Below are 13,467 nucleotides of genomic sequence, written 5' to 3'. Positions count from 1 at the left end.
TGATATTTTGTTGATATTATGCTAAGACAAGACAACCTACTGCTATGATATTCTGTTGATATTATGCTAAGACAACAAGACAACCTACTGCTATGATATTCTGTTGATATTATGCTAAGACAACAAGACAACCTACTGCTCTGATATTCTGTTGATATTATGCTAAGACAACAAGACAACCTACTGCTATGATATTCTGTTGATATTATGCTAAGACAAGACAACCTACTGCTATGATATTCTGTTGATATTATGCTAAGAAACAAGACAACCTACTGCTATGATATTCTGTTGATATTATGCTAAGAAACAAGACAACCTACTGCTATGATATTCTGTTGATATTATGCTAAGACAAGACAACCTACTGCTATGATATTCTGTTGATATTATGCTAAGACAAGACAACCTACTGCTATGATATTCTGTTGATATTATGCTAAGAAACAAGACAACCTACTGCTATGATATTCTGTTGATATTATGCTAAGACAACAAGACAACCTACTGCTATGATATTCTGTTGATATTATGCTAAGACAAGACAACCTACTGCTCTGATATTCTGTTGATATTATGCTAAGACAAGACAACCTACTGCTATGATATTCTGTTGATATTATGCTAAGACAAGACAACCTACTGCTATGATATTCTGTTGATATTATGCTAAGACAAGACAACCTACTGCTATGATATTCTGTTGATATTATGCTAAGACAAGACAACCTACTGCTATGATATTCTGTTGATATTATGCTAAGACAACAAGACAACCTACTGCTATGATATTCTGTTGATATTATGCTAAGACAACAAGACAACCTACTGCTATGATATTCTGTTGATATTATGCTAAGACAAGACAACCTACTGCTATGATATTCTGTTGATATTATGCTAAGACAACAAGACAACCTACTGCTATGATATTCTGTTGATATTATGCTAAGACAAGACAACCTACTGCTATGATATTCTGTTGATATTATGCTAAGACAAGACAACCTACTGCTATGATATTCTGTTGATATTATGCTAAGACAACAAGACAACCTACTGCTATGATATTCTGTTGATATTATGCTAAGACAACAAGACAACCTACTGCTATGATATTCTGTTGATATTATGCTAAGACAAGACAACCTACTGCTATGATATTCTGTTGATATTATGCTAAGACAAGACAACCTACTGCTATGATATTCTGTTGATATTATGCTAAGACAAGACAACCTACTGCTATGATATTCTGTTGATATTATGCTAAGACAAGACAACCTACTGCTATGATATTCTGTTGATATTATGCTAAGACAAGACAACCTACTGCTATGATATTCTGTTGATATTATGCTAAGACAAGACAACCTACTGCTATGATATTCTGTTGATATTATGCTAAGACAACAAGACAACCTACTGCTATGATATTCTGTTGATATTATGCTAAGACAACAAGACAACCTACTGCTATGATATTCTGTTGATATTATGCTAAGACAAGACAACCTACTGCTATGATATTCTGTTGATATTATGCTAAGACAACAAGACAACCTACTGCTCTGATATTCTGTTGATATTATGCTAAGACAACAAGACAACCTACTGCTCTGATATTCTGTTGATATTATGCTAAGACAACAAGACAACCTACTGCTATGATATTCTGTTGATATTATGCTAAGACAACAACAGACAACCTACTGCTAAATCATGTCACTAAATCATGTCAATTGTTTAGACATGTAACATCCCACATATTCATTTACTAGATTTAATACCAATCTCTGAGCATAACATCAGGCCTCAATCAGAGAGGTACAACACAGAAAGGTAGACTGGCTGGCTGAGGCATTCCTCTCTCTGTCCAAACAAGCCATGTATTTCTCCCATCTGCCCTGATTCTCCCACCTTACATACCACCACTGCTGCTCGTCAGCCTCTCTCTGCAGGTCGCAGCTTGCCATGTGGAACAGATCCTACATGCCTCTCAGTCAGACTCACTCAACATGACCGGAGAGAAATTGTTCACATTCAAATTCACCGACTGATAATTGCGAAATGTTTGACAGTAAAAACTGTGACCCACTAAAATACATTTTAAAACTAAATAAACATCCACCTGCTGAAGATTTGTCATTTTAGAAAGTTCAACATGAAGCAATAGAACCACGAATGAGAGGCATGCTTCTCCTTTTCCTCCAATCCCCCAGGACATGTTAATTATCTAGGTAAGTATGCTGGACTAACAACACCCAGTCATTAACTGGATTAATGCCCCTCAGCAGCACAACAGAGAGAGGGGTATAAAAGGGAGAAGAAAGGGGGTGAGGAGGAGGGATATGAAGGACATTTCTATACTGAAGGCAGTCAGCTGTGGGACAGTGACTGGTGGTAGGCCCAGGCAGGGGGCTGTGGGACAGTGACTGGTGGTAGGCCCAGGCAGGGGGCTGTGGGACAGTGACTGGTGGTAGGCCCAGGCAAGGGGGCTGTGGAATAGTGACTGGTGGTAGGCCCAGGTAGGGGGGCTGTGGGACAGTGACTGGTGGTAGGCCCAGGCAGGGGGCTGTGGGACAGTGACTGGTGGTAGGCCCAGGCAGGGGGCTGTGGGACAGTGACTGGTGGTAGGTCCAGGCAGGGGGCTGTGGGACAGTGACTGGTGGTAGGCCCAGGCAAGGTGGCTGTGGGACAGTGACTGGTGGTAGGCCCAGGCAAGGGGGCTGTGGGACAGTGACTGGTGGTAGGCCCAGGCAGGGGGCTGTGGAATAGTGACTGGTGGTAGGCCCAGGTAGGGGGGCTGTGGGACAGTGACTGGTGGTAGGCCCAGGCAGGGGGCTGTGGGACAGTTACTGGTGGTAGGCCCAGGTAGGGGGCTGTGGAATAGTGACTGGTGGTAGGCCCAGGTAGGGGGGCTGTGGGACAGTGACTGGTGGTAGGCCCAGGCAGGGGGCTGTGGGACAGTGACTGGTGGTAGGCCCAGGCAGGGGGCTGTGGGACAGTGACTGGTGGTAGGCCCAGGCAGGGGGCTGTGGGACAGTGACTGGTGGTAGGCCCAGGCAGGGGGCTGTGGGACAGTGACTGGGGGTAGGCCCAGGCAGGGGGCTGTGGGACAGTGACTGGTGGTAGGCCCAGGCAGGGGGCTGTGGGACAGTGACTGGTGGTAGGCCTGGCCAATACTAGTCAGTAAATGGACACATACCATACCAACAGTATTTAGACAGGTTTACGTACAGGCCTATAGCTTTAATTTGTAGAATCTTTCAAAATGTCATGGTCTGAGTGACTTTCAACAAACTCTAATTCTATACTCTTACCAAGTTACCAATGTCTAGTACACTTATAAAAAGTGTGCTGGCGGGAGTGCCAGTATGGTTAATTAGTTAGTTACAGGTCTTACCTATGTCTAGTACTCTCTGTTTAGCAGTGTGTTGGCGGGAGTGCCAGTACTTCCAGTACTTCAGTTGTTCGTCTCTGTTCTTGTCTTCACTGAACACCACCATGATGACACTCTATGTCAGGGGAATAGGAGACAGGACGATGATTAGCAACATTACTGTAGATCAGGGATGGGCAAACGTTTAGGCTTGAGGGCCACATCGGGATTAGGAAACTCAACTGAGGGCTACTCAGATTTTTTTTTAAACTATTTCTTTTTTTTTGGTCAAAATCTATTTGTGGTCCAGAAAATATATAGGTGCATTATCATTTCTACATACACTGAGAGGACAAAACATTAGGAACACCTTCCTAATATTGAGTTGCACTCACTTTTGCCCTCAAAAAAGCCTAAATTTGTTATTTTGCCCATCTTAATCTTTTATTTTTATTGGCCAGTCTGAGCTAAGCAGAGTTCCAAAGAAAAAGCCTTATCAGGACAGCATCCCGGAGTTGCCTCTTCACTGTTGACGTTGAGACTGGTGTTTTGTGGGTACTATTTAATGAAGCTGCCAGTTGAGGACTTGTGAGGCATCTGTTTCTCAAACTAGACACTCTAATGTACTTGTCCTCTTGCTCAGTTGTGCACCGGGGCCTCCCACTCCTCTTTCTATTCTGGTTAGAGCCAGTTTGCGCTGTTCTGTGATGGGAGTAGTACACAGCGTTGTACGACATCTTCAGTTTCTTGGCAATTTCTCGAATGGAATAGCCTTCATTTCTCATAACAAGAATAGAGTGACGAGTTTCAGAAGAAAGTTCTTTGTTTCGGGCCATTTTGAGCCTGAAATCGAACCCACAAATGCGGATGCTCCAGATACTCAACTAGTTTAAAGAAGGCCAGTTTTATTGCTTCTTTAATCAGAACAACACTTCTCAGCTGTGCTAACATAATTGCAAAAGGGTTTTCTAATGATCAATTAGCGTTTTAAAACTATAAACTTGGATTAGCTAACACAATGTGCCATTGGAACACAGGAGTGATTATTGCTGATAATGGGCCTCCATATACCTATGTAGATATTCCATAAAAAATCAGCTGTTAAAGCTACAATAATCATTTACAACAATAACAATGTCTACACTGATCAATTGGATGTTATTTTAATTGATAAAAAAATGTGCTTTTCTTTAAAAAACAAGGACATTTCAAAGTGACCCCAAACTTTTGAACGGCAGTGTAAATGAATCCAATTATCATTATTTTATACTCAAAACCTAGTTAACTCCCAGAGTACTCCTAAAGATGTGCTAGTTAACTCCCAGAGTACTAACGATGTGCTAGTTAACTCTCAGAGTACTCCTAAAGTGAGCTAGTTAACTCCCAGAGTACTAAAGATGTGCTAGTTAGCTCCCAGAGTACTCCTAAAGATGTGCTAGTTAACTCCCAGAGTACTCCTAAAGATGTGCTAGTTAACTACCAGAGTACTCCTAAAGATGTGCTAGTTAACTCCCAGAGTACTAAAGATGTGCTAGTTAGCTCCCAGAGTACTCCTAAAGATGTGCTAGTTAACTCCGAGTACTAAATATGTGCTAGTTAACTCCCAGAGTACTAACGATGTGCTAGTTAACTCCCAGAGTACTAAAGATGTGCTAGTTAACTCCCAGAGTACTAAAGATGTGCTAGTTAACTCCCAGAGTACTCCTAAAGATGTGCTAGTTAACTCCCAGAGTACTAACGATGTGCTAGTTAACTCCCAGAGTACTCCTAAAGATGTGCTAGTTAACTCCCAGAGTACTAAAGATGTGCTAGTTAACTCCCAGAGTACTAAAGATGTGCTAGTTAGCTCCCAGAGTACTAAAGATGTGCTAGTTAACTCCCAGAGTACTCCTAAAGTGAGCTAGTTAACTCCCAGAGTACTCCTAAAGATGTGCTAGTTAACTCCCTGAGTACTAACTATGTGCTAGTTAACTCCGTGAGTACTCCTAAAGTGAGCTAGTTAACTCCCAGAGTACTAAAGATGTGCTAGTTAGCTCCCAGAGTACTCCTAAAGATGTGCTAGTTAACTCCCAGAGTACTCCTAAAGATGTGCTAGTTAACTCCCAGAGTACTCCTAAAGATGTGCTAGTTAACTCCCAGAGTACTAAAGATGTGCTAGTTAGCTCCCAGAGTACTCCTAAAAATGTGCTAGTTAACTCCGAGTACTAAATATGTGCTAGTTAACTCCCAGAGTACTAACGATGTGCTAGTTAACTCCCAGAGTACTAAAGATGTGCTAGTTAACTCCCAGAGTACTAAAGATGTGCTAGTTAACTCCCAGAGTACTCCTAAAGATGTGCTAGTTAACTCCCAGAGTACTAACGATGTGCTAGTTAACTCCCAGAGTACTCCTAAAGATGTGCTAGTTAACTCCCAGAGTACTAAAGATGTGCTAGTTAACTCCCAGAGTACTAAAGATGTGCTAGTTAGCTCCCAGAGTACTAAAGATGTGCTAGTTAACTCCCAGAGTACTCCTAAAGTGAGCTAGTTAACTCCCAGAGTACTCCTAAAGATGTGCTAGTTAACTCCCAGAGTACTAAAGATGTGCTAGTTAGCTCCCAGAGTACTCCTAAAGATGTGCTAGTTAACTCCCAGAGTACTCCTAAAGATGTGCTAGTTAACTCCCAGAGTACTCCTAAAGATGTGCTAGTTAACTCCCAGAGTACTAAAGATGTGCTTGTTAGCTCCCAGAGTACTCCTAAAGATGTGCTAGTTAACTCCGAGTACTAAATATGTGCTAGTTAACTCCCATAGTACTAACGATGTGCTAGTTAACTCCCAGAGTACTAAAGATGTGCTAGTTAACTCCCAGAGTACTAAAGATGTGCTAGTTAGCTCCCAGAGTACTCCTAAAGATGTGCTAGTTAACTCCCAGAGTACTCCTAAAGATGTGCTAGTTAACTCCCAGAGTACTAAAGATGTGCTAGTTAGCTCCCAGAGTACTCCTAAAGATGTGCTAGTTAACTCCCAGAGTACTCCTAAAGATGTGCTAGTTAACTCCCAGAGTACTCCTAAAGATGTGCTAGTTAACTCCCAGAGTACTAAAGATGTGCTTGTTAGCTCCCAGAGTACTCCTAAAGATGTGCTAGTTAACTCCGAGTACTAAATATGTGCTAGTTAACTCCCATAGTACTAACGATGTGCTAGTTAACTCCCAGAGTACTAAAGATGTGCTAGTTAACTCCCAGAGTACTAAAGATGTGCTAGTTAGCTCCCAGAGTACTCCTAAAGATGTGCTAGTTAACTCCCAGAGTACTCCTAAAGATGTGCTAGTTAACTCCCAGAGTACTAAAGATGTGCTAGTTAACTCCCAGAGTACTAAAGATGTGCTAGTTAGCTCCCAGAGTACTAAAGATGTGCTAGTTAACTCCCAGAGTACTCCTAAAGTGAGCTAGTTAACTCCCAGAGTACTCCTAAAGATGTGCTAGTTAACTCCCAGAGTACTAAAGATGTGCTAGTTAGCTCCCAGAGTACTCCTAAAGATGTGCTAGTTAACTCCCAGAGTACTCCTAAAGTGAGCTAGTTAACTCCCAGAGTACTCCTAAAGATGTGCTAGTTAACTCCCTGAGTACTAACTATGTGCTAGTTAACTCCGTGAGTACTCCTAAAGTGAGCTAGTTAACTCCCAGAGTACTAAAGATGTGCTAGTTAGCTCCCAGAGTACTCCTAAAGATGTGCTAGTTAACTCCCAGAGTACTCCTAAAGATGTGCTAGTTAACTCCCAGAGTACTAAAGATGTGCTAGTTAGCTCCCAGAGTACTCCTAAAGATGTGCTAGTTAACTCCCAGAGTACTCCTAAAGATGTGCTAGTTAACTCCCAGAGTACTCCTAAAGATGTGCTAGTTAACTCCCAGAGTACTAAAGATGTGCTTGTTAGCTCCCAGAGTACTCCTAAAGATGTGCTAGTTAACTCCGAGTACTAAATATGTGCTAGTTAACTCCCATAGTACTAACGATGTGCTAGTTAACTCCCAGAGTACTAAAGATGTGCTAGTTAACTCCCAGAGTACTAAAGATGTGCTAGTTAGCTCCCAGAGTACTAAAGATGTGCTAGTTAACTCCCAGAGTACTCCTAAAGTGAGCTAGTTAACTCCCAGAGTACTCCTAAAGATGTGCTAGTTAACTCCCTGAGTACTAACTATGTGCTAGTTAACTCCGTGAGTACTCCTAAAGTGAGCTAGTTAACTCCCAGAGTACTAAAGATGTGCTAGTTAGCTCCCAGAGTACTCCTAAAGATGTGCTAGTTAACTCCCAGAGTACTCCTAAAGATGTGCTAGTTAGCTCCCAGAGTACTCCTAAAGATGTGCTAGTTAACTCCCAGAGTACTCCTAAAGTGAGCTAGTTAACTCCCAGAGTACTCCTAAAGATGTGCTAGTTAACTCCCTGAGTACTAACTATGTGCTAGTTAACTCCGTGAGTACTCCTAAAGTGAGCTAGTTAACTCCCAGAGTACTAAAGATGTGCTAGTTAGCTCCCAGAGTACTCCTAAAGATGTGCTAGTTAACTCCCAGAGTACTCCTAAAGATGTGCTAGTTAACTCCCAGAGTACTCCTAAAGATGTGCTAGTTAACTCCCAGAGTACTAAAGATGTGCTAGTTAGCTCCCAGAGTACTCATAAAAATGTGCTAGTTAACTCCGAGTACTAAATATGTGCTAGTTAACTCCCAGAGTACTAACGATGTGCTAGTTAACTCCCAGAGTACTAAAGATGTGCTAGTTAACTCCCAGAGTACTAAAGATGTGCTAGTTAACTCCCAGAGTACTCCTAAAGATGTGCTAGTTAACTCCCAGAGTACTAACGATGTGCTAGTTAACTCCCAGAGTACTCCTAAAGATGTTCTAGTTAACTCCCAGAGTACTAAAGATGTGCTAGTTAACTCCCAGAGTACTAAAGATGTGCTAGTTAGCTCCCAGAGTACTAAAGATGTGCTAGTTAACTCCCAGAGTACTCCTAAAGTGAGCTAGTTAACTCCCAGAGTACTCCTAAAGATGTGCTAGTTAACTCCCAGAGTACTAAAGATGTGCTAGTTAGCTCCCAGAGTACTCCTAAAGATGTGCTAGTTAACTCCCAGAGTACTCCTAAAGATGTGCTAGTTAACTCCCAGAGTACTCCTAAAGATGTGCTAGTTAACTCCCAGAGTACTAAAGATGTGCTTGTTAGCTCCCAGAGTACTCCTAAAGATGTGCTAGTTAACTCCGAGTACTAAATATGTGCTAGTTAACTCCCATAGTACTAACGATGTGCTAGTTAACTCCCAGAGTACTAAAGATGTGCTAGTTAACTCCCAGAGTACTAAAGATGTGCTAGTTAGCTCCCAGAGTACTCCTAAAGATGTGCTAGTTAACTCCCAGAGTACTCCTAAAGATGTGCTAGTTAACTCCCAGAGTACTAAAGATGTGCTAGTTAGCTCCCAGAGTACTCCTAAAGATGTGCTAGTTAACTCCCAGAGTACTCCTAAAGATGTGCTAGTTAACTCCCAGAGTACTCCTAAAGATGTGCTAGTTAACTCCCAGAGTACTAAAGATGTGCTTGTTAGCTCCCAGAGTACTCCTAAAGATGTGCTAGTTAACTCCGAGTACTAAATATGTGCTAGTTAACTCCCATAGTACTAACGATGTGCTAGTTAACTCCCAGAGTACTAAAGATGTGCTAGTTAACTCCCAGAGTACTAAAGATGTGCTAGTTAGCTCCCAGAGTACTCCTAAAGATGTGCTAGTTAACTCCCAGAGTACTCCTAAAGATGTGCTAGTTAACTCCCAGAGTACTAAAGATGTGCTAGTTAACTCCCAGAGTACTAAAGATGTGCTAGTTAGCTCCCAGAGTACTAAAGATGTGCTAGTTAACTCCCAGAGTACTCCTAAAGTGAGCTAGTTAACTCCCAGAGTACTCCTAAAGATGTGCTAGTTAACTCCCAGAGTACTAAAGATGTGCTAGTTAGCTCCCAGAGTACTCCTAAAGATGTGCTAGTTAACTCCCAGAGTACTCCTAAAGATGTGCTAGTTAACTCCCAGAGTACTCCTAAAGATGTGCTAGTTAACTCCCAGAGTACTAAAGATGTGCTTGTTAGCTCCCAGAGTACTCCTAAAGATGTGCTAGTTAACTCCGAGTACTAAATATGTGCTAGTTAACTCCCAGAGTACTAACGATGTGCTAGTTAACTCCCAGAGTACTAAAGATGTGCTAGTTAACTCCCAGAGTACTAAAGATGTGCTAGTTAGCTCCCAGAGTACTCCTAAAGATGTGCTAGTTAACTCCCAGAGTACTCCTAAAGATGTGCTAGTTAACTCCCAGAGTACTAAAGATGTGCTAGTTAACTCCCAGAGTACTCCTAAAGATGTGCTAGTTAACTCCCAGAGTACTAAAGATGTGCTAGTTAGCTCCCAGAGTACTCCTAAAGATGTGCTAGTTAACTCCCAGAGTACTCCTAAAGATGTGCTAGTTAGCTCCCAGAGTACTCCTAAAGATGTGCTAGTTAGCTCCCAGAGTACTCCTAAAGATGTGCGTTCTTCGTTCTCGTTCTTCAACTCACCCTGACTTTGCTGATTGGATGTCTCAGGCGTTTGTTAGCTCCCAGCTCGCTGAGCGTCACGGCGTAGAACTGGCCCTTGTTCAGGTAGGTCATGGGCCCCTCCCCCTGCTTCACACGCAGTGACCTGGTGGCTTCCAGCTTGTACTGAAACGTATCCCTGTTAGAAGACACAACACATGATTAGTCTGTAGATATGACTGGTGGATATCTCAGCCAACTAACATGCTGTATATTGTCTAACAGTATGTTGTGGATGTGTTGGGAGTAGTGACTTACACTACTTGTTGGTCGAAGATAAACTCTTCCTGTGCTATAGACTTGGGTGTGTGGTATTTCTGTTAGGGGGGAAACATCACTTTGTCAGGCAGTCAGTCAGACAAGGAAAGAGGAACCAACTATGGTACATTTAGAGGAAGTTGATCAACACTTTGGTTCATTTAGTGACATTTTGGCTTTTCCAGTTCCATAGAATATTGGGGCATCAGCATCAACAATTTGCTAAAGGGAAGTATCCTTCCCAAGTGGGCAAACAGGTTGCAATCACATCATTCTAAGTTGTAATATGATTGTAATGAGTTTTGCCCGTGGTGTTATAGCTTTAAGGTCCATTACAGCCGTTATCTCAATATCAAATCATTGCTGAGTAACAATTAACTACCTTACTGTTTATGTTTTAAATAAAAATGGTTGAAAATAGCAAAGAGGAATTTCTCATGCAAGAATTTAGCTAGGACTGTCTGGGAGAGGTCTGATTGGGGAGGGGAAACAGAAAACGACCTGTTATTGGCAGAGAGGTTTGGAACTCTCTTTCTTATTGGTCTATTAACTAATTTACCGCTTGGTGATGTCTCATCAGCCAAGCCAAAACTCCATCCTACCAAAACAGGCTGAAACTTCAGGCAGTCTTTCCCAATAGCTCTTACGCTAAATGGGCATTATCATCATTTTCACAATTGCACAGTATTATTCCAACCTCAGTGTGGAATAGGAATATCAGATTTTTGACTGCACTGGGCTTTTAACATAACTTAAGAATCTACATATTTAACCCATAAGTCCTAACATCCTCTTACCACGTCGCTCTCCTCTTCATACGGGCTGTCATCAGGCGTGCTACGCTGGTCCTCCTTAACATATCCTCCGTGACTAACTGTTGACACATTGGACACATACGGACTCATCTGTTCATAGACGACCCTTGACCCCTGCTCCTCGCCCTCCACTCGGTAGTGCACCCCCGTCCCGACCCCAGGGCCCATGAACCCCGGGGCATACATCTCTGCCTTCACCAAGGCAATAGCCCCAGGTCCGTCACCCGTCCCTGCCCCGTACTCCTCCCTCTTGTCCAGGTGGTCAGTGTTGAGGGACATGTTGACTCTCTTGTCCAGGTGGTCAGTGTTGAGGGACAGGTTGACCGGGACAGACTTCAGCACCTGGACTCGGTTGTCCACCATCTCTATGTTGTCACCCTGCTGGCCGTTGATGCTGGTCCCCGAGGCTCCCCTGTAAAAGCATCAGAGAAGAACAGCATTCAGGTGGAACCCACTAGAACTGGTGGAAACATATTACATGGGTCATTCCACTAAAGAGTGCATTTTGTGTCCATTTGATATTTGAAGTGGAAATTGTGCAACGTTATTTAATTTAAAAAGGCTGTTAAATGAAATGAAGTGGCCTTAATATAGACCACATGGAGAATTCAATAAAGGCTAAAGTGCCTAAATTCAGCATTTTGACATGTCCCTCTGTCAACCCTGAATCACTTTTAGGAAGATTTCAACCCACTTCATACGAAGATTTTTTCAAGTTTCACCATCATTGTAAAGCCCTCGTTCTATTGTTGCTTTGACGAAGTCATTTCTGAACATTATTATTTATTTAATGTGATTAGTCATTCATTTTCAGGTCAACCCTTTTACGTAAACTGACATTTCATTTTAATATGGTGAAACTATTCCTTTAAAAAAAAAAAAGAAATATGAAACATCTCTATTTTTTGCAATGTTTTAATGTTTTGTGGTGGAAAAGTGAGCGGGCCAAACAAAACACATAGATAGATAGGCTACAGATGTTTTAGCAATAAAACATTTTTTTTTGTGAAGCTTGCATTCAATTGTCACTCCCTGTTGTACACAACAAGACTCCCCCTGTCACGAGGGGAATCGTGGCTGTTTTAAGATGAAATCGTCAACCCTGTTACTTTATTTGGCACAAAATAGGCACTTACTATAGTCCTTTTTGAACTTGTGCTATTTACGACAGAATGTTAAAATTTGGTGAAATCGAAATGTTATTTCACCAAGTTACACTTCTCAAAAGGCACCGAATTGGTGGAATGACCCACATATCCAATCTGTACGGTGATATCAGTACACTTTTCCCCTTAGGTTAAAAAAGTTTCTGTGATTTCCAGTCAAAATCACAATGACTAAAATTCAGTTTTTGGTGTCAGAAATTAAACTGTATATCAAGGGCTATAAGTGATGTGCTTAAAATGGTAGATTGTCTTTCTTATAAATGATGTTAAAAAAGGTATATCCCAGGGATATTACATGTTGGCTATCAAATGCACTGACCTCTTGTCCTGCTCCTCTGAAATTTCAACCACTTTGGCGATGGGCAACAATCTCTTTTCTTTAGGGACCTGAGAAGAAAATAATATTCACTATGTGCCAGATGAATGACATCACCCAACAAGGTGTTACTGCTCTCTTCAATCCATAGAGAAGAAAATAAATTCCATTATGTGAAAATAGCAGTAGCAGTAGTATTAGTAGCGGTAGTAGTAGTAGCAGTAGTATTAGTAGCAGTAGTAGTAGCAGTAGTCGTAACAGTAACTCAACCCTGTGGCTCAGTTGGTAGAGCATGGTGTGTGCAACGCCAGCATGGTGTGTGCAACGCCAGGGTTGTGGGTTTGATTCCCACGGGGGGGCCAGTACAATTTTATTTTTTAAATGCATGAAATGAAATGTATGAAATGAAATGAATGCATTCACTACTGTAAGTCGCTCTGGATAAGAGTGTCTGCTAAATGACTCAAATGTAACAGTAGTAGTAGAAGTAGCAGTAGAATAAGTAGTAGCAGTAGTAGCAGTAGAATAAGTAGTAGCAGTAGTAGCAGTAGAATAAGTAGTAGCAGTAGTAGCAGTAGAATAAGTAGTAGCAGTAGAATAAGTAGTAGCAGTAGTAGCAGTAGAATAAGTAGTAGCAGTAGAATAAGTAGTAGCAGTAGTAGCAGTAGAATAAGTAGTAGCAGTAGAATAAGTAGTAGCAGTAGTAGCAGTAGAATAAGTAGTAGCAGTAGAATAAGTAGTAGCAGTAGTAGCAGTAGAATAAGTAGTAGCAGTAGAATAAGTAGTAGCAGTAGAATAAGTAGTAGCAGTAGTAGCAGTAGAATAAGTAGTAGCAGTAGAATAAGTAGTAGCAGTAGTAGTAGTAGAATAAGTAGTAGCAGTAGAAGTAGCAGTAGTAGTAACAGTAGAATAAGTATCAGTAGTAGTAGTAGTAGTAGTAGTA

At 41.6% G+C, this 13,467-nt stretch overlaps 1 protein-coding gene across 2 annotated transcripts in view; it reads right to left on the bottom strand.

Annotated features, from left to right (window-relative positions):
• The window catches only part of grhl2b (grainyhead-like transcription factor 2b), an 85,412-nt gene that overhangs the window by 44,718 nt on the left and 27,227 nt on the right, over positions 1-13,467 (bottom strand). For both annotated transcript variants that reach the window (XM_045695148.1, XM_045695149.1), the window contains exons 3-7: positions 12,528-12,595; positions 11,025-11,454; positions 10,228-10,286; positions 9,952-10,108; positions 3,407-3,518 (exon numbers count right to left, since the gene is read on the bottom strand). In XM_045695148.1, coding sequence (XP_045551104.1) covers positions 3,407-3,518; positions 9,952-10,108; positions 10,228-10,286; positions 11,025-11,454; positions 12,528-12,595 — 826 coding nt within the window. The remainder of the gene's footprint in view (positions 1-3,406; positions 3,519-9,951; positions 10,109-10,227; positions 10,287-11,024; positions 11,455-12,527; positions 12,596-13,467) is intronic.

This window comes from Salmo salar, chromosome ssa14 (genome assembly GCF_905237065.1).
Source record: "Salmo salar chromosome ssa14, Ssal_v3.1, whole genome shotgun sequence".
Classification (NCBI taxonomy): Eukaryota; Metazoa; Chordata; class Actinopteri; order Salmoniformes; family Salmonidae; genus Salmo; species Salmo salar.
The sequence above is the reverse complement of the archived record's forward strand: the minus strand, read 5'-3'. Positions and strand labels throughout refer to the sequence as shown.